Source organism: Stigmatopora argus, chromosome 3, assembly GCF_051989625.1.
Source record: "Stigmatopora argus isolate UIUO_Sarg chromosome 3, RoL_Sarg_1.0, whole genome shotgun sequence".
In the NCBI taxonomy this organism is placed as follows: domain Eukaryota; kingdom Metazoa; phylum Chordata; class Actinopteri; order Syngnathiformes; family Syngnathidae; genus Stigmatopora; species Stigmatopora argus.
In genome coordinates this window covers 7734391-7753847 of record NC_135389.1, presented here as the reverse complement: position 1 = coordinate 7753847, position 19457 = coordinate 7734391, and the positions used below count along the sequence as shown (strand labels likewise).

General features: G+C 38.8%; 1 protein-coding gene across 1 annotated transcript in view; it reads right to left on the bottom strand.

Moving 5' to 3' along the window:
* itpr2 (inositol 1,4,5-trisphosphate receptor, type 2) overlaps positions 1-16956 on the bottom strand; it is a 69042-nt gene extending 52086 nt beyond the window's left edge. Inside the window, exons 1-9 of the mRNA XM_077597152.1 lie at positions 16626-16956; positions 8138-8208; positions 7872-7990; positions 7692-7778; positions 6802-6960; positions 4532-4630; positions 4382-4465; positions 2636-2782; positions 1726-1821 (exon numbers count right to left, since the gene is read on the bottom strand). Of these exons, the coding sequence (XP_077453278.1) occupies positions 1726-1821; positions 2636-2782; positions 4382-4465; positions 4532-4630; positions 6802-6960; positions 7692-7778; positions 7872-7990; positions 8138-8208; positions 16626-16717 (954 nt within the window). The 5' untranslated portion in view covers positions 16718-16956. The remainder of the gene's footprint in view (positions 1-1725; positions 1822-2635; positions 2783-4381; positions 4466-4531; positions 4631-6801; positions 6961-7691; positions 7779-7871; positions 7991-8137; positions 8209-16625) is intronic.
* Positions 16957-19457: the final 2501 nt, after the last annotated feature.

Genomic DNA, 19457 nt, shown 5'->3' with positions numbered 1-19457 from the left:
GTTGTACATCCACTAGATGAAGCTGTAGTAGAAGAAATACAGTAATTCCTCGAACATCGCAGTTAATATAGACCAGATATGGCCGCGATAATCGAAAAATTGAGAAGTAGGGTCACCCATATTATAACACCTATTTTTTTCCTTCAGTGCTGAGTAGCAAGAGTGGCTTCAGTGTAGATTTTCACATTTTTATGAACTTAAAAAAAGAAAAACTATTTTTCCTTCAATGCTGAGTACTTGCAGCAAAAGTGGCTTCCGCTTGAGAGTTTCAGTGTGGATTTTCACATTTTTATGAACTAAAAAAATAAAAAATAAAATTATTTTTAAAAATAATTAACAGCAGAAAAAAATCGCAAAGAAGTGAATTTGCAATAAGTGAAGTCGCGATAATCGAGGGAACTGTAGTAGGGGTTTGTGTTATACATCCACAAATGGAGCTGTGCTAAAGGGAATTTCATACAATGATTAAACAATTGTAGTGTCCATATATAAGGCACATTGCCAGCTTTTAGTTCCGCGTTACAGTGCGGAAAATACAGTAGTTGTAAAAGGAGGCAATTCCAAAGTTGATCTTTTATATGAGAGAGATGATCTCCAAACTGTAGTTTGTCAGCTTTGTCTACAATGCTGGATGGAAAGTGGCTCATACTGCAGTATTCAATAATATGTAGCATTTAATAGGTTAATTTCATCCACCGCTTTCGGAATTTAAATGGGAGGCTCCCTAGAGGTCCCTTCAAACGTTAGCTTGGATACACCTCTTCCCCCATCCTGTTGGTAGGTGACTCACATCAGCAGCTTAATACAGACGAACGGAGCAGAGCAGACAGCACGTCTTCTACCCTTCCCAACCCCTTTGCAGAGCAACCCCCCCTCCCACCACACACACCCAGACGTTATGTAAGGAGCCCCCCGTGTGTCTGAAATTCAGCGTGGGCATAAGAAAGTGTGCGAGGGTGAGACGGTTTATGTGTGTGTGCTCACTGCCTGCATACAAATGTGCAATGTAGCTGGGGGCTTAAGAATCTAGATATAGAATAGAAGTAGGCATGTGCACGTGTGTGTGTACGTGTTGAGTAAATTGTGAGTCTCTGAGATCAAAATTGCATAATCAGACAGAGAAAGACCTAGACTTTGAGACAAACAACTCTTTCTCGTGACTTATTCTCTTTTCGTTCGACTCACCTCATGGCGCAACGCGATCGCCCTAAAGTGGTCCACCTCTTTATACGTGAATTACCAATGTACAACAGATGTTTATTGGTGCATAGATGAGGTTGCATGTATAATTGTATGTCAGTTAAAAGCTCAATACAATGAGAAAAACTCAACTTTCCTTCAGTCTCGGCACTTTTACATTGAATTCAGGGTTTTCCTGCAAAGAAATAAACATCAAAAGTGACCTCCAGGGAAACTTAGTTTGGTCATGACTATCTAAATTATAGTCAAGAAGACCTTATGGTGCCTGTGACAAAGGAAACACTGCCACCTAGAGTAAAGTACCATCCTTCTCAAAAGGTTCCTTCACTCTGTTCCTTTGCTCGAAAAAGTTAATAAAAATGTTAAAAAGCATTTTTAAAAGTCAAATAATAAAAAAGTGCCTTAAGTATTCATACTTAACCTACACTACCTAACCCTAACCCCCACACACAAATAGATGGAAATATGGGTCATTCCTAATTTAAAGTAAATCTATTTTCTTTAATTATGTTTTAAATGTCTTACCTCAGCAGCAAGGTAATTGCCAGTTGCAAGATGCTTGAAACGAAACAAACTGTTCCACTGGCCAGCCCCACCTCGGCAGGGGTCATAGTGAACAACCTTGGCAGAAAGGAGGGAAAATATTCAGAGAACCAGGGTAAAATACACACATTGATATTAGTGTTAATATATTTTCTTTCATTAAAAACATAAATTATGCTACATTTTCTCATCTCATCTCATTTCCTGAACCGCTTTATCCTCATTATGGCCGTAAAGGATGCTGGAGCCAATCCCAGCTGTCTCCAGGCCAGAGGCGGGGGGCACCCTGAATCGGTGGCCAGCTGATCGCAGGGCACAAGGAGACTAACAACCATGCACACTCACACCCATACCAAGGGGCAATTTAGAGTGGCCAATCAGCCTACCATGGATGTTTTTGGAATGTGGGAGGAAACCGGAGTACCCGGAGAAAACCCACGCAGGCCCACCATGCAAACTCCACACAGATGGACATGACCTGGATTGGAACCCAGGACCCCAGAGCTGCTAGGCAGACTCGCTAACCACTCTCCCCACCGGGCCGCCCCTGCTAGATTTTTATTCTCGACAAAATATAGTATGAATTACATTTTAGCTTAGTTGTAAAATGAATTGCTGAATGTCAATTCTAGAATTAAGACACACTATATCATGTCAGAATGTTAAGTGCATATATACTAAGCATCACTACAGCTACAGTGACAACATTTTTGACCCATAGATGAGCTCAATTAAACTCACACTCGATACGATTCAGTTTGTGTTTCGGACACATTAGGTTCATCCTGGGAAATGTATTCAAAATGATGCCAAAGGACTTTGACTACAAAATAGAGAATTGAAAATGCATCCTTTTTTTAATTAGGAGAAAGTATTTATCATTCTGTTTCACCTCAACTTCCCAGAGTGCTTTGGAGCTGGTTGCAGAGGTGGCAGACTGTCGCAGAGTGGTGCGAAGAAATACATGCTGCTGTTTCTTGTAGTCGTCACAGGTCAGAAACTTCTCTTGTTCCGCATGGAAAAGCCTAACCACATCTCCCTGAGAGGAGACACACGTACATGAAGCAGAGTGCCGTTCACTCATTCAGTTTCCGTACCGCTTATCCTCACAAGGGTCGCAGAGGGTGCTGGAGCCTATCCCAGCCAACTATGGGCACGGACAACCATTCACGCTCACATATACCTTGGGGTAATTAGGTGTGATCAACCAGCCTACCATTCATGTTTTGGGGATGTGGGATGAAGCAGGAATACCCAGAGAAATCCCACGCAAGCCTTGGGAAAACATGTAAACTCGACACAGGAAGATACGAACCTGGGATTGAACCCTCGATCACAGAAGTGAGGCCAACACGCTAACCCAGGGGTGGCGAACACGCGGTTCCCAGTCAAAATGAATGCAGCTCTTTGCTTCTTATCCTATTTTGTATACGTATTGTCATACCTCGAAATACGAGTTCCCGAATACGAGCAATTTGAGATACGAGTAAAATTTCGTGCAAATATTTATCTAGAGATACGAGACAAATTTTGATATACGAGCATACAGCGGACGCGAGAGGCTGCTCATAAGAACATCATGGGAACTGTCTTTCTGGTCGCAACTCCCTCGTGTAATATCTCTACGAGCACTGGGCGGACGTTGCATTTTTTCAGTGTTCTTTTCCCGTTAGTCAGTGCGAATGGCGGAGCTTGTTCGCTAATACGAGAGGAGTACTACTTCCCGGGCAAGTTGGCAAGTGGTCGTGCGTTATCCTATTGTGAGGACATTTGTGTGCATCATTTTGGGAATATTTTGAAGGGAATACAAAAGCAAACAACCCTCGATAGGTTGCATCTGAAAGTCAGGGTGGAGGTGGGGCAAATAGAGCCAACCCGGGAGAAGAAAGGTATAAAAATTTAAAACACAATTAGAATTAAGTTTAGTATAAGGTTAGATTAAACTTATTTTTGAGTATGTCTGCATCGTAATCCTTGTTCATTTAAATTTGATTATATTATGTTACGAGCGTGTTGCCGCCCCCTCTCTGTCCATCTCTCTCTCCCTCCGCGAAATCCGTCTAAGTTTAGTACCATTAAACACATTTCAGTACTATTAAACCGCTAGTTATTTGTTACTTTGTCAATAGGTGGCGAATTAGAAGAAATAGAACTGTTTTTCCAATCCAATACTATCCTGTTTTTGGTTTTTTTTTTCAGATGGTTGTAACGAATTAATTTGTTTTTAGTTCATTCCTATGGGAAACGTTCATTTGAGTTAAGAGTAAATCGACATACGAGCTCAGTCCCGGAACGAATTAAGCTCGTATCTCCAGGTACCACTGTATACTGTGGCTCTTTGCCTCATTTCATGCTTCTCTTATTTTTATTCTCTCTTAAAAGACACTCAGATTCATCAGGGCCCATTAAAAACAAATAATGAATTAAATTTAAAATATAATTTGGCAGATTTTTATGCTGCTTCTGATGTAAGGTGTGGCTCTTTGACTCACACAGTTTAAAATGTTGGCTCTTTATGTCCAACTTGTTCGCCAACCCTGCGCAAACCACTCGTTCAACCGGCCACCACAAATGTGATAATGCCACAAATTCACTAAAAAAATACACAAAAAAAATGGTAAATAGCAAAAGAACAAACCCCTTTAAGGATGTCTTCCTTGTAGTCACTAAACTTCATGAACAATGTGAGCTTCCAGCTCGTGTTGCAGCTGACAGCATTAACCTAGATACGAAGCAGGAGAAAAGCAGGTGAGTCAGCGAGATTTAAAAGTTGAATTAGTGCTCCTACCTCTTTGCAGCCATGGTTGTCTAACAGCTCAATATTGCTGGCATGAAGAGGCTGTCCTGCATTCACTGGCATCAGCACCACCCTGTCTCCAACCACCACCTTTAAAGTCAAAATTGTCACATTTGCTGAATCTCACCAGTAAATTACTATCAACCATCTCAAAGTATTGAATGAAATGTGTCTAACATGCAAAATTCTAAACCCTCCATCACATTTTGAAGGTTTTGTGTGCCACAAGGTGAATTGTAGTCATGCTCACTGCAAACGGTTTGTCAGTATGGATGTTTGCTACGGAAAATTGGGCATGAGTGCAGCATTCAAGTCCTCTCAGTTCATGCTTTCTAGCATCACAAAAAAAAATAATAAATATTCAATGAACAGCGAAACTTCTGCCATGTACCATGTGAATAATTACATTGAATGAAACATGATTTGGTTTTGATTTTTTTAAATATATTTGTAGATTTTACAAAATGATTTTTGAACTAAAAACACAGAAAATTTTGATTTAAAAATTACAATTATTGATTTAAAAGGGGGAAAATCAGGAAATTTAATATACATTTATACTCTTCATTTTAATTTGATCCTAAAACAGAAAGTCGGCACTCATGATTTACTTTCCCGGGCCACACAAAATGATGCGGCGGGCCAGATTTGGCCCCCGAGCCGCCACTTTGACACAAATGATGTAGAGCATTAGTGTCCAATCTATGGACATAGGGCCACCATGGGTGCAGGTTTTTGTTCCAATTGACACAATTGGCACAGACAATTTAACCAATGCGGTGTCTTCAGAAACACGTAGCACCGGACTAAAATTAACCGATTAAACCAGATTGGTAAAAAAGTATCTTCTTTATTGGTTTGAATGAAAACCTGCACCCACTGCAGCCCTTGAAAACCATTTTGAAAACTCATGTGTAAAGGGATGTTCAATCATTTTACTGGCAAACTCAAACTAAAACTCATTAGTTGCATCATAATCCTACTTGATCAAGTTTTCTGAAAGTGTTCTTTTTGGGATATCATTAAAATCTTTTTTATTATACACAAGATTGAATTTTTCCATCCATTCATCACATCACTTATCCAGTGGAGGTTAGCATCATGGGTAGCTCCATATATGTATGTATGAATATTTGTTCACATTCCACAATATTTCTTATGTATTTAAGTGACATTCAAATCATATTCATGAAGTACTTTATGATGGTTCACCTTCTCAAGCTAAAACAAATCAAACTCTCCTAGGAAGGCTTTTCACCTCGATTAAGAGTGTGTTAATGGGAACATTCGATCAGTCTATCAGAAGGGCATAATTGATGTCAAACATTGATTTGGAGGGAGACTAAATCTCTTTTTTATTTCTCCTTTTAGTATTTCGTTCCAATTTGTCCCAGATTTGTTGTATTGCGGTGAGCTCAGGACCAGTCAGGAATGTTGGACACATGGCCTTAATTTCTTTGCCTCACTTTGTAGACTGGTAATAAGTCATTTTGGAAGAGGAACAGGCCAATCCAAATAAATTGTTCCCACAAAGTTGGGGGCATGGAATTGTGACTTTTAACGAATATAGTCATTTGTAACTTTGTGGTTACAGTTTGATAATAGCACACACACACATACACAGACACCTTTTTAAATACAGACACACATAAAATACTTTATACGTACATAATTATTCAACCGAATTATTCATTTTGTATGTATAAGGCTATGTACAGTTGTGGTCAAAAGTTTACATACACTTGTGAATACAATTTTTTTTCATGCAACACGCTTATTTATTTACTTATTTATTTACTTATTTATTACCTATTTATTTATGTCTAAAATGTTTTTCCTCGGTCTGTATTCTCACCCTCTTGCTACTGCGACAGTGAATTTCCCGAGTACGTGATGAATAAAGTTATCTAATCTCATTTAGGATAGTATAACTGACATGTTGGCAATCTAGTGTCAAGCACACTGGTTTTGAATTCAAAGGTGACATAAACCATTTGAAAGCATAATAAGTGACATACAAAATAGAGGAGAGTGAAAGCCTTTCTGACCATGCTTCCTAATCTGAGCCACTAATGAACAATGTTCATGCACGATCAAGAGCAATACCTTTAATCATAGGACGCTAAAGCCAAAGAAGAGGGACAAAATAAGAACGGTTACTTGGAATAGGACAAACAATGTAGAAGATTGCAAGAGTTGAATTTTTGTTGCATTAATATTAGTCTCGGTAGAAATGAAACGTAAGCAGACAGTCCACCTACATTATCTCCTTCACTTCGGAGTTTCCAGAAGGGCTGAATGTAGAGCCAGGAGCCCTCATTACCAGCTGGGTCCAGAGAAACCCGCATGGCATTTTTTTCCAACAAAGCGGGGAGACGCTTGTTCACTGTCAGGTACTTATTGCTTTTAATGTGCAGGAGCTGAGAAACAAGAATTGAGCATTACCAAATGAAACGTTTGTCAGTGTGCCTAAATATGTTGTTGAGAGAAGTAAACTAGTTCTCCTCCCGTCATGGTGAACCAAAAACGTATCACTCGTAAATCACCTCATCTTTTATTTAGTTATTTTATTTAAACCTCTCATTTATGTTAATCTATTCATTCATTCATTAATTTTCTGAACCGTGTATCCTCACAAGGGTTGCGGGGGGTGCTAGAGCCTATCCCATCTGACATGAGATGAAAAACAGACATTTGTTTCTTTACCAACTACTGATGAAAAAAAATCTAAATTTGTTGTGTCAATTAATGTGAACTTGTTGATTCATGTGGCCTAAATAATCATGTGTTTAAGTCATATCATATGCTATTTTTTGTGATTATGAGGCAAATTATTTTAAAAATATGAACTTGTTATTCTTCTGCCCAAAATTCACCCTGTCACCAATTGGATGACTCTGATTGACAGTTTCCGTGTAAAAACCAAGAGACAGAAAGATTCCCCCAAAAAATTATATAACCCCAATTCCCAATGAAGATGGAACGTTGGGGTAATCATAAATTAAAACAGAACACGATGATTTATAAAATCATAGTCAACTTCTATTTAATTGAATATCCCACAAATATAAGATTTGAGGCTAAAGCAGTTATTGTGGCAAGCCCTTATAACAAAAACCAAAATTTATGACACTTCCACTGTTTGCAGTACCTGGACAAGATTACTGTATTTAACAACTTCGCCAAGTAGCTTCTTATTTTCAGACTCATTCTGCTTCTGCTCAAGTTCTGCTGCATGCTGGGTAGCAAAAAAAAGATAAATTTTTCTTTAAAAACCATCGATTAAGATACTATTCAAGCATAGAAACGTGTGTGCTGAGTGAAGTTTAACCTGTAATTTCTTGAACAAGTCAGCTTGTGTGTTGTTGTTTCCTTGTTTCCCTTGTTTTGCCTTCCAGAATTGCTTTTGGGCAGAGTACCTATTCATGGGACAAACCTTGAAGAGGCAATCTGCAGAGTAAATTAATAAAGTGGTCAGGCACATAAGCATGAATCAGTTAGAGGCCATTAGATTGAGTAAAAAAATCATCATATGTATATTACTGGAGCCACTGTTTGACCAAATGTTCATTTGCATGTAGGACTAATCCACCATACCTCTGAACTTTTTAGGAGGATTTGCCAAGTCACCTTCATCAGGCTGGACTACACATCGGTCATCGACAAGACTGCAGAAAAGAGCAACATAAGAGCAATCAGCATGCCGTATTGATGTTATTGGTACCCATGTGGTGTAGCTGATAATGTACTGAACACTAGCCATGATAGTGTATGTCCGAGGTCGACATTTTTCCCCTGTTATCAAGTTTGTACATATAGTTGTCCAACTTAGTGAAGATGAACCCATTGATGGTTACTAAAATGGACATCAGCGGGATGTTGCCACAAGAGGAAACTGTGCAATGCTGATTAGAGTAAAATGTGTCAGTGCCTAGATGCATTACGTCTTGCCATTTCCTCTTTTGTTGTGAGTGAATTTTGCATAGCGCACATCACCTGTGGAAAAATAAGATTTTTTTGAGTCGCCGTTTAAAATGCCTACTAAATAACGCACTTCCCCTCTGGACATGCACACGTTTTCTGGCAATCTGTATGCCACGAATAAATAAAAATATATTCTCATGAGGTCCACCAGCGTGGTGAAGAGGTCCGACATGTAGCTGATGGTTTCTACCCCCAGGTTGCCGTGCTGCACGTTGCAGCGACCGTTCTTTTCCACGAAGCACTGCTGCTTTCGCTTAGACACCAAGTGCAGAACTCATGTCTTAATGTTGAATAACATCTTGAGCAATGAGCAGCCATTTTCTTTGGCTGAAGTTGCTTGTGGCAGACATTTGACTCATTTTAGGTACTCATCTGATACTTGCAATCAAAGAATGAAATAATTTGACCCTAATAAAATTGGATGTTTTGAGCCTACTGGCTCAGAGCTTCTTACCATGAGTGTGGTCAAGAACTTTCCAAAAAGAAAATGCTTTTTAATTAAATTAGAGCGTGTCAAATCAAATCAAAAGCCTTTATTGTCATCATACACAGCTGTGAATAACAAAATTGGTGGTTTTACTCCACAGTGCGTTTTCCCAATAAAAAAACATTAATAAGTAATATAAAAATATAAAAAGTCACAATGGTAAATTTTGTGTAGTCACGATTTTAAGTAGTTTTTTTGTTTTGTTTTATTAATAGAAGACTGAGATACAATGTCATCTGGACTAAAGAGGACAAGTACAACCAAAGTTGTTATCAGCACTTAGTTCAGAAGCTTGCATCATGGAGTCAGTTTACACATCAGGAAAGGCACTGTAAATTTAGAAAAATACACTGTTCAGGTTCTAGAGCAACATGTGCTGCCCTCCAGATGTCATCTCTTTCAGAGAAAATCTAGTGTTTTTCAACTTGATAATGCAGCATCAATCATTATCATCTTTAACACATGATCACGGCTGGAAGGATCTGGGTATTGAAATAGCTTGCAAGCCTGTAGTCTAGATCTTTCAGCTTTAGAGAACATTTGGCACGTCATAAAGAAGAAGGTGATTTAAAGAATCCTAAACACAGTTGAACAGTTGGAAGAATAGGCCAACGTTTCCATTTCTAAACTTGAGAAACTGGTCTCCCCGGCCCTCAAACTCTTCTCTTCTCTTCTCTTTAATATTAAATTTGTTTTAGTTTAAAGTTTTATAACAATTATTTTTCCTCCTTTCAGCAATCGAGGGGTACTAACACACTTAAGAATTTGCTTCCAGATATTTATCCTGGTAGGTTATATTCTTTTAACAGAACCTAGCAAGTTGTACAGAGGATGGCATGGTTTGGTGTATACAAGCAAGTGTGACCAAAAAGCTATCTGGACAGGTTTTGCAATCCTGTAGACCTGTTTTCATGAAACAAATATGATGCTGGTCTTTCCACAGCAAACAGGTTGAGACTGAACAAATCGCGTCACTGCTGGTTCTGGCTGATGACTCAACTATTAATCAACATAAATTAACCAAATGACTAAATGCTCAGCTACTTTGCCAATTGATATGCCGTTCCTGACTTGTTATAGAAGCCAATGCATTGTGGTTAGGGGATGTTAAGCGTTTTATTGGCACATTACTGCACTGCTACTGGCTGTATTATCAAGCAAAAAGCATGTCATTCAATACTGACAGACGTAGGCCAAAAACACACAAGCAAACCCATTCATCCAATAAACAATTCCCCCAATTCATGACAAGCCAGTAACTACTTAAATAAGCCAAGGGGTAATTCATTCCACTGCACTTGATTACTGTCAATCCTCAGGCAGATTTTTCTTTTCTAATAGGTTTGTAAGCGTTGGACCAAGAAGGAAAAAAACTAAATCCAACAGGTGGCACCAGCAAGTGCACACCAGCTAAACAGGAAAGCACCAAAAGCTCACAAATAAGTAACTCCAATCCAGAGACAAGAGCTTTAGTACAGAGGAGCCGCTTTGACGGTCACGCAATGTGTCTGGTTTGCTCTGTAACTGGGTTAACCATGAACCAACGATAAAGCAACCAAGCTGGACACAAGGATCTAAATATAGCTCTAGAGTCAGCATCAAACACACTGAAATAACAAGATATACAGTCAAAGGGAGAACCGAATAACATTCGGAGTTGTGGCAGGCAAATGGAAGGTGGGAGAATAAACAAATCATACAGATTTTATATGAAAAATGCGTGTTACTATATGCTTCAACTTGTGGATTAGACACAGTAGTCTTGACATATATACTTAAAGTGCAGTTGTAATTGTGCAAGAACAAGCACAACTTTTCAGTCGTCAACATCAAATTAAGGTCAATCATGACGTCACACTGAGGTGCACCTGGTAGAGGAAGTAGAAAGGATAATCTCTGAAAAATATTTGATTACAAAAAGAAAAACAAATCTCGAAGCTCTCCCTAGATGTTATTATACATAACATCAAGTTGGATGTTGTGGTTTTAGCTCATTGCGGGGAAGGAAAAAAAGGCAATTAAAGTAAAGGCATGCGTGTCACAAATACCGTATTTATTCGAGTATAATAATTTTGTATTAAAAAACTGAAGCAAACTTCAGGTGCGTGTTATACACGAATCCCGGTGAAACACTGCCGTCCAACGGTGAAAGAGTCCCCTCAGCAGCCGTTATAATGGGAGACATACAACCAGTCTTTCTCTACCAGATGGGGCACGAGAGCCCGTTTTATTGGCCGTTGCTCACACTTAAAAAAGACGTCAAAAAATTGAATCAATTGTTTGGAGAGTCTGATGATGATGAATCAGACTTTGAAAATGTTTTATACATTATGATGATTAATCAGACTATAAGGATTTAAAATTGTAAATTCCAAGTGAGAATTGTGTTCATAGTACTGGTAGTTTGTTTTACCAGGTTTCCATACCATATATTGTGAATAAATGTTACTCTGACCATTAGAATATTTAAATTGGTATAACTCCAAAGAGGAAAATGGAATTAAAATCCCAATAACTGTACATCTTTTTTATCAGAATCTCATCAGCATTATATTCAATTTCAATAAAAGGTCGTTAAAACATGACATCCAAACTCGAATGGGCTGAAATGAATCAGAATGGTCCAGGTGAACTTAAAATGACCTCAGTCCTTTAGCTTCTGATTGTTTGGAATATAAAGACGGGTAATGAATGAAGAGATTTCTTCTCAATTTAAGCAAACAAAGACACTCCGCCCAGCTCAAGATGAAGTGTGCTTACCAGGGTTGGACTCTTTCGCTCACAAAGCTCTCACATGGTGTTAAGAGGTCTTGTTGACAATCCAATACAGGAGTTGTTTTACTGCTTGGCTTCACAATCACATCAAGAACACCTTTATGTTTGCTGTCCCTCTTTGCTACTCTTGCATTTGTCGGAACACATGTCTTATTCATTATTTAGAGCCTGGGTGTTCAAACGTTTTCTCCAAGATTTTTAAAACAGGCCACCGACAAAGCTCAACAATTATTTATGTTGATATACCTCGCATTAGATTAAATCAACATGTATGGGAACGGTAGGGAACGGGGGTGAAAATCCACTCTCGATTCACGCTAAAGCTTACTGCGGACATGCCAAATTCATAAGAGCCTAACTAAGAAAACCGACAGAGGGGAGGGATCAAAATGTAATTGTCCTGCGATCTACCAATAATACCTTGGTGATCTACCGATAGTTCCTTGGCGATCTACCAATAATACCTTGGCGATCTACCGATAGTTCCTTGGCGATCTACCGGTAGATCACGATCTAGGTATTGGGCTTTCCTGGTCAGATACAAAATCAATACAATATGTTTTAAAGCAGAATTTCATCAACTTCAAAATATTTTTTCTTCACAGGAGTCAAATGATAAAGAACCCTCCATGTATTATGAACAAATTTGAAATTCAAAGTTGACAACACTGTTTTAAAAACTTTTTCGCCCCAGGAGTGTAAGGCAGGTCGGTGAGGCAATGTCATTCATTACTCAGTATTTCTCACGCTTTTGACCCCACGCTGAACCCTGAAACTCTTTTAGTTCCACGATGCAGCCAAACAAATTCATGTTGGCATATATAGTAGGTATTTACTTCCACTGGAACACTTTTTTTTAGATAAAACTAAAGCAGGCCTGCTGCTTATTCCCTCTGTAAATAAGGTAAATTTGCATACCAAAACTGCCAAAAAATAAGTGTATCCCATTTTGATGTATTTCTAGTTTGTTTCAAGTTGTTGAAGCTGGACATTTTCATTGGCAGGCCTCTCCAGAAAGTCCAATCTCCCAACATTTAAGGGAATACATGAGGGAGAAATAAAAGGGTGGTTGGTTTGGAAGTTAAGAAAATGCAGGGCTGCTTCAATTGAACTTGACTACAGGTTTCCTTTACAACAGTCATTGGTAAAACGGTTGAGCATGTGTGCCTAACAATTCTAAGATTCATAGCTTTTCTCGTGGGAGAAGTCATATGGTTGATAAGCTGCAGAAAAAACATAGCAAAGGAAAGAAAGTTCAGAAAAACAGGAATGGTACACAGAATGAAGTCTGGATTCAAATGTCTATGACACCACCAACAAGAGAAATAAGAAACACGAGAAGTGAACCAATTAATTCAGATTTTAGATATTGATTGGTTAAGATCAATTGCATGAACATCAATCAAAATGCTGAGCATTGTTTGATAGTTTTGTCTTCTCAAAATGCTATTTTGTTAAAAATAATTGTTTTTATTCAAATGTCTGGATTGTTTCAGCAAAAAAATGCCTAAAACCTCCAAATTATTTTGTATTTTTTACTTATTCAAGTGAAATGGAACTGAATGTGTCAAATCTGTTTATATCTATTGAAAAATATATATTGAAATCCAAAATGTTGATTAATATTGTCGCCTTTTAGATAACTGTTTTGTTTAAAAACAACGTATTTATATTCAAAATTGTTGAAAATTGCTTTGTATTTTATTTTGGATTGCTTCAGGTGAAATAACTGATTGTTGTTGACTACTAATTTATATATTTATTTAACTGTTTATATATTTATTTAGTTAAAGTTATTTAACTATTTATTTATTTAACTATTCATGTATTTATTCATGTATTTATTCATTCATTTATTGGATTGGATAACTTTATTCATCCCGTATTCGGGAAATTTCATTGTTACAGTAGCAAGAGGGTGAGAATGCAGATACAGGAAAGGCATTTTAAACATAAATAGACAGGTAATAAGTTAATAAACAAATAAATAAATATATAACTAAATAAATAACCGTGTTGCTGAAATATATACACATACACATACACATACACATACACATACACATACACATACACATACACATACACATACACATACACATACACATACACATACACATACACATACACATACACATACACATACACATACACATACACATACACATACACATACACATACACATACACATACATACAGTTGTGGTCAAAAGTTTACATACACTTGTGAAGAACATAATGTCATGGCTCTCTTGAGTTTACAGTTATTTCTACAACTCAGATTTTCCTCTGATAGATTGATTGGAACAGATACTTCTTTGTCACCAAAAACATCCATGAAGTTTGGTTCTTTTATGGCTTTATTATGGGTTAACAGAAAAAGTGATCAAATCTGCTGGGTCAAAAATATACATACAGCAACACGAATTAGCAATTTTGGTGACTTAGAAAGTTGTGTCAGTGAAATGAGCTTCATAGCATGGCCTCTTAACTTCTTGTGAGTGATTATGAGTGACTACAGCTGGTGACTTCTCTGAAGCCATTTAAATAGGGCTCATTGGATGCAAACACCCACAAACGCTACAATGGGAAAGTCAAAAGAGCTCAGCATGAATCTGAAAAAGTGAATCCTTGACTTGAACAAGTCAGGAAAGTCACTTGGAGTCATTTCAAAGCAGCTGCAGGTCCAAATAGCAACAGTGAAAACAATTGTTTGCTGACAGAAAATTGGTCAGGAGGGTGAAGATTCAACCGAGAATCACCAAAAAGCAGATCTGCCAAGAATTAGAAGCTGATGGAACACAGGTGTCAGTGTCCACAGTCAAGCGTGTTTTGCATCTCCATGGACTGAGAGGCTGCCGTGCAAGAAGGAAGCCCTTGCTCCAAAAGCGGCACCTTAAGGCTCGACTGAAGTTTGCTGCTGATCACATGGACAAAGATAAGACCTTCTGGAGGAAAGTTCTGTGGTCAGACGAAACAAAAATAGAGCTGTTTGGCCACAATGCCCAGCAATATGTTTGGAGGAGAACAGGTGAGGCCTTTAACTCCAAGTACACCATGCCTACCGTCACACACGGTGGTGGTAGTATTATGCTGTGGGGCTGTTTTGCTGCCAATGGAACTGGTGCTTTACAGAGAGTAAATGGGATAATGAAGGAGGATTACCTTCAAATTCTTCAAGATAACCTAAAGTCATCAGCCCGAAGATTGGGTCTTGGGCGCAGTTGGGTGTTCCAACAGGACAATGACCACAAACACATCAAAAGTGGTAATGGAATGGCTAAATCAGGCTAGAATTAAGGTTTTCGAATGGCCTTCCCAAAGTCCTGACTTAAACCCCATTGAGAACTTGTGGACAATTCTGAAGAAACAAGTCCATGTCAGAAAGCCATCAAATTTAACTGAACTGCACCAATTCTGTCAAGAGGAGTGGGCAAAGATTCAACCAGAAGCTTGCCAGAAGCTTGTGGATGGCTACCAAAAGCGCCTAATTGAAGTGAAAATGGCCAAGAGACATGTTACCAAATATTAGCGCGGCTGTATGTATATTTTTGACCCAGCAGATTTGATCACTTTTTTCTGTTCACCCATAATAAAGTCATAAAAGAACCAAACTTCATGAATGTTTTTTGTGACAAAGTATCTGTTCCAATCACTCTATCAGAGAAAAATCAGAGTTAATAATAATAATCATAATAATCGGACATAGGCCCTGTCGTCATCATCAACAACAAAAAGCCTACTTGTCATCACACCGAGAAAATGCGTATGACGAAATTGGTGGTGCTTCTCCATAAGCTGCGTTTAATCGGCAAAAGATCTAAATAAGTGATAGTTACGGACTAGTAATTTGGCATTCTGCTGTTATGGATACAGGTCACTTACCTCTCACTGTCTTTCACTTACCTTCAGTCAGCTAGTAGGAGGCAGATCACCACCCAAACATCTTTTCATATTACCTCAGAAGGGAATGTGTGTTGTGTTACCGCAAATTTAGAGTTCTGATGGATGTGGGGAAAAAACTGTCCTTAAGCCTATTTGTCCGTACCTTGTGGGACCTATAGCGTCTGCCAGAGGGCAGCAGCTGGGTAGAAATAACTGGAAACTCAAGAGAGCCATGACATTATGTTCTTCACACGTGTATGTAAACTTTTGACCACAACTGTACATACACATAGATGCACATGTATACATGCGGTTGGTCTTAACATTCAGCCATTTGTTTTGTTAAAGAGCCTAACAGCTGATTATTATTATTATTATTCATTGATTTTTTATTTGTCTGTTTGTTGTTTTTATACTGCACTTCATGGTGAGGCTTTAAATCTCATTATATGTATACTTGTATAATGACAAAAAACATTCAATTCAATTTGGGGGGGAAAAAACTTTGGAAATGTTGTTAAATTGCTTATGAGTAAATCTTCTGTTTACAAAATCTGCATGCACAGAAATTGTGGTTCTGGTACTGTTTGTTCATTTGGATTGCATATGTCATGGTTTTGTGTGGTTTCGTGTGGGTCGTGGCGTCACTATTGTGGGGAATTGTGTAGCCCGCAAGGAGCATGGCAATGACAAGCAAGAACAACTTCCTCCTCCTCGGTGGGGCTCAGTCAAAAGAGAAAACGCCGTAAAGTTGCTCTTTATTGTTTACACTTGTCTTCCTGCTTTGCATACCTGTAACAATCGCGACACGCAATTTTGACCGAGGAGCGGCTGCGGTGTGACATTTACATATTGGTGTGATTTTAGCAACTCGAGAAGGGGGGAGACACGTGAAGGAACAGTCGAGATTGAGAAGTTTGAAAGAAAAAAAAGAGGAAGGTGGAAGCGACGTACCCCAAAGTGCTGATGAAGCCGTTCACCGAGCCTTCCGCGTAGAGAGACACGATGTCTCCAATGTGAAGGAAACTGGATCTTTGGTCTGACATTTTGGGGACGTGATGATCTGCTTCAGGCTTGGGCAGCCTCCCCCATTGCACCCACGTCTTTGCTTGAAGTAATCCACGCGTTTCGGCAGATCAGCAAATTACGCTCTTCATGCTCTTCTTGGTCAGCGCGTGTGTGAACTTGAAAGGAACTTCTTGGGAGGAAAAAAAGTGGCGTATTCAGTCAGGCTTATTTAACTTCTTCCTGTATGTCAGTCAGGGGCCGATTTTCACATCCACCTCAAGGGGGCGGAGCCTATCGCTGTCAGGCCTTTGAGCGAATTCCGCTCAGTGCTCTCTAACAACAACAAGCCCTTGAACATATTACAACACACGTTTTTTTTTCATGACAGAGAATAACAGGAATGAATCGCTATCACACACCTGTACGATAAAAAGAAAAAAAAGATGAGATGCTAACAATACCTAGGTAGGAAAATACTGGTTTGTAAAATACATAATATGTTCATTCATTTTCTGTGCCAACTATCCTCACAAGGGTCACGGGGGTGCTGGAACCTCTCGCAGTCAAATAGGGGCGCCAGTTTGGGGACACCCGGAATTGGTGGCCTGCCAATCGCAGGGCAGAAGGAAACAAAAAACCATTCACGCTTACACTCATACCGAGGGGAGTTTAGAGGGTTCAACCAGCCTGCTATGTATGTTTTTAGGATGTGGGAGGAAACCAGACTACCCGGAGAAAACCCATGCAAGCCCAAGGAGACGCAGGACGGTCCGGACCTGGGATTGAGCCCTCGTTCTCAGAACTGTGAGGCCGATGCGGTAACCTCTCGGTCCACCGGGTCACCTTCAATTTAGTAATTGTTCATTCATTTTCTGAACCGCTTATCCTCACTGGGGTCGTTTAGGGTTGGGGGGGGGGGTGCTGGAGTCTATCCCAGCTGACTTCAGAAATGAAGGAAACAAACAACCATTCACGCTCACATTCATACCCAGGGGAAACTTAGTGTCCAACCAGCCTTGCAGGCATGTTTTTGGAAAGTGGGAGGAAACCGGAGTACCCAGAGAAAACCCACGCAGGCCCAGGGAAAACACGCAATCTCTACATAGCATACCTGTCAACCTCTGCCGATAACTGCCCTTATAAATGATTATGATTCCCCTTACAAACCCCCAAAAAACCTTACAAACACCGTACGACTCGTACGGTGTTTGTAAGGTTTTTGGGGGGTTTGTAAGGGGAATCATAATCATTTATAAGGGCAGTTATCGGCAGAGGTTGACAGGTATGACATAGGTAAACTGACCTGGATTCGAACCCAGGACCCAAACTATGAAGCTGACGCGCTAACCGTTCAATCGCCGGGCCGCCCCACAAATGTTGTTATCAATCTTATTTCATTTTATATATATATATATATATATATATACATATATATATATATATATATATATATATATATATATATATATATATATATATATATATATATATATATATTTATATATATGTATATATGTTTTTAAGTAGTAACCTTGGATAGTTAACATAAATTGTCATTTTAAAAATATATAAACAATTCCGGCCACCTGATGGTGCAGTGTTGCTTTTGCCTGACTTTGGTGCGGACCAGTCTGGGTTCAATTCCCACTCGATAGCGGGATGATTGTGAGTGTGACTGGTTGTCCATCTAGTTGTGCCCTGCTATTGGTAAGCGTGTCCCCTGCTATTGGTAAGCGTGTCCCCCACCTTGTGCCTGTAGTTAGCTGGGATAGGCTCCAGCACCACCACGACCTTTGTAAGGATAAGCGGTTTGGAAAATGAATGATAAAGTGTTGGGAAACAGTTGCCACCATGCTCAATCACATTATTTTTTATTAAAAGATTAGGAAACACTCTCTAGTGATCAAAAGCCATTTTGGGTTTGTTGAACTGCTCAGGAAAAAAATACAAATATGCAAAAGGATAATTTTCACTATTAAAAAGTGAAATTAAATAAATAGAGGAATTTGCAAATACTTGGTAAAACACTGTAATCAATGCTCTCGGGCTAATTCTTTATGGCCTAAACACATTTTCAAATCACTTTTATCTCCCCAAACATGGAAAAAAGCTTTTGGAGATGGACAAACAGGAAAGTGGCGAGGAAAATCAGTGAAGGATTTTGGGCAATTATTTACATGTTTTTTGCTGACAATGACTAGGACTAGGTTGTTTCTGATATGAGAATTTTTTTTTGCTGACAGTAACACCTAGACATTCTGAGAACAAAACAGGACACTGCTTTTTGTTGTAGATACATTTTTACCTTACTGAAAATATATACATGCTATTAATATTGCTATGGAACTATGATTTTTTCCCCCCTAAAACAAGAGGCACTCTTAGGTCACATGGTTTTCCATGCCTCCTGAGGGCCAAGGCTATGAAATTGAACAGGAAGGGACCAAAATGCTACCTGTAATGCGGATGAAGACCCTTGGCATCCCACACAGGTGACTATAACTATGTTTTATTTTGTCTGGTATTTTTTTTCAAAATTTAATTTGTGATAAATATCTTGAGATGCATGACTTAAATGTTGTTTCCAGGATTATTCTGTGCAGTTTTCTAACAAATGCTGGGAGATTTTATTTTACCTGATGTGCTCTGTTGAACTCAATTCACTATTTCTATTTTGAAGGCAATAGTTTGATTGCAGAAAAATATGTATATATTTTGGTGCAGATAAATGTTTTAAGAAAATGGGTCTAAGTTTCAAGAACTTCCTTCATGGTTTAG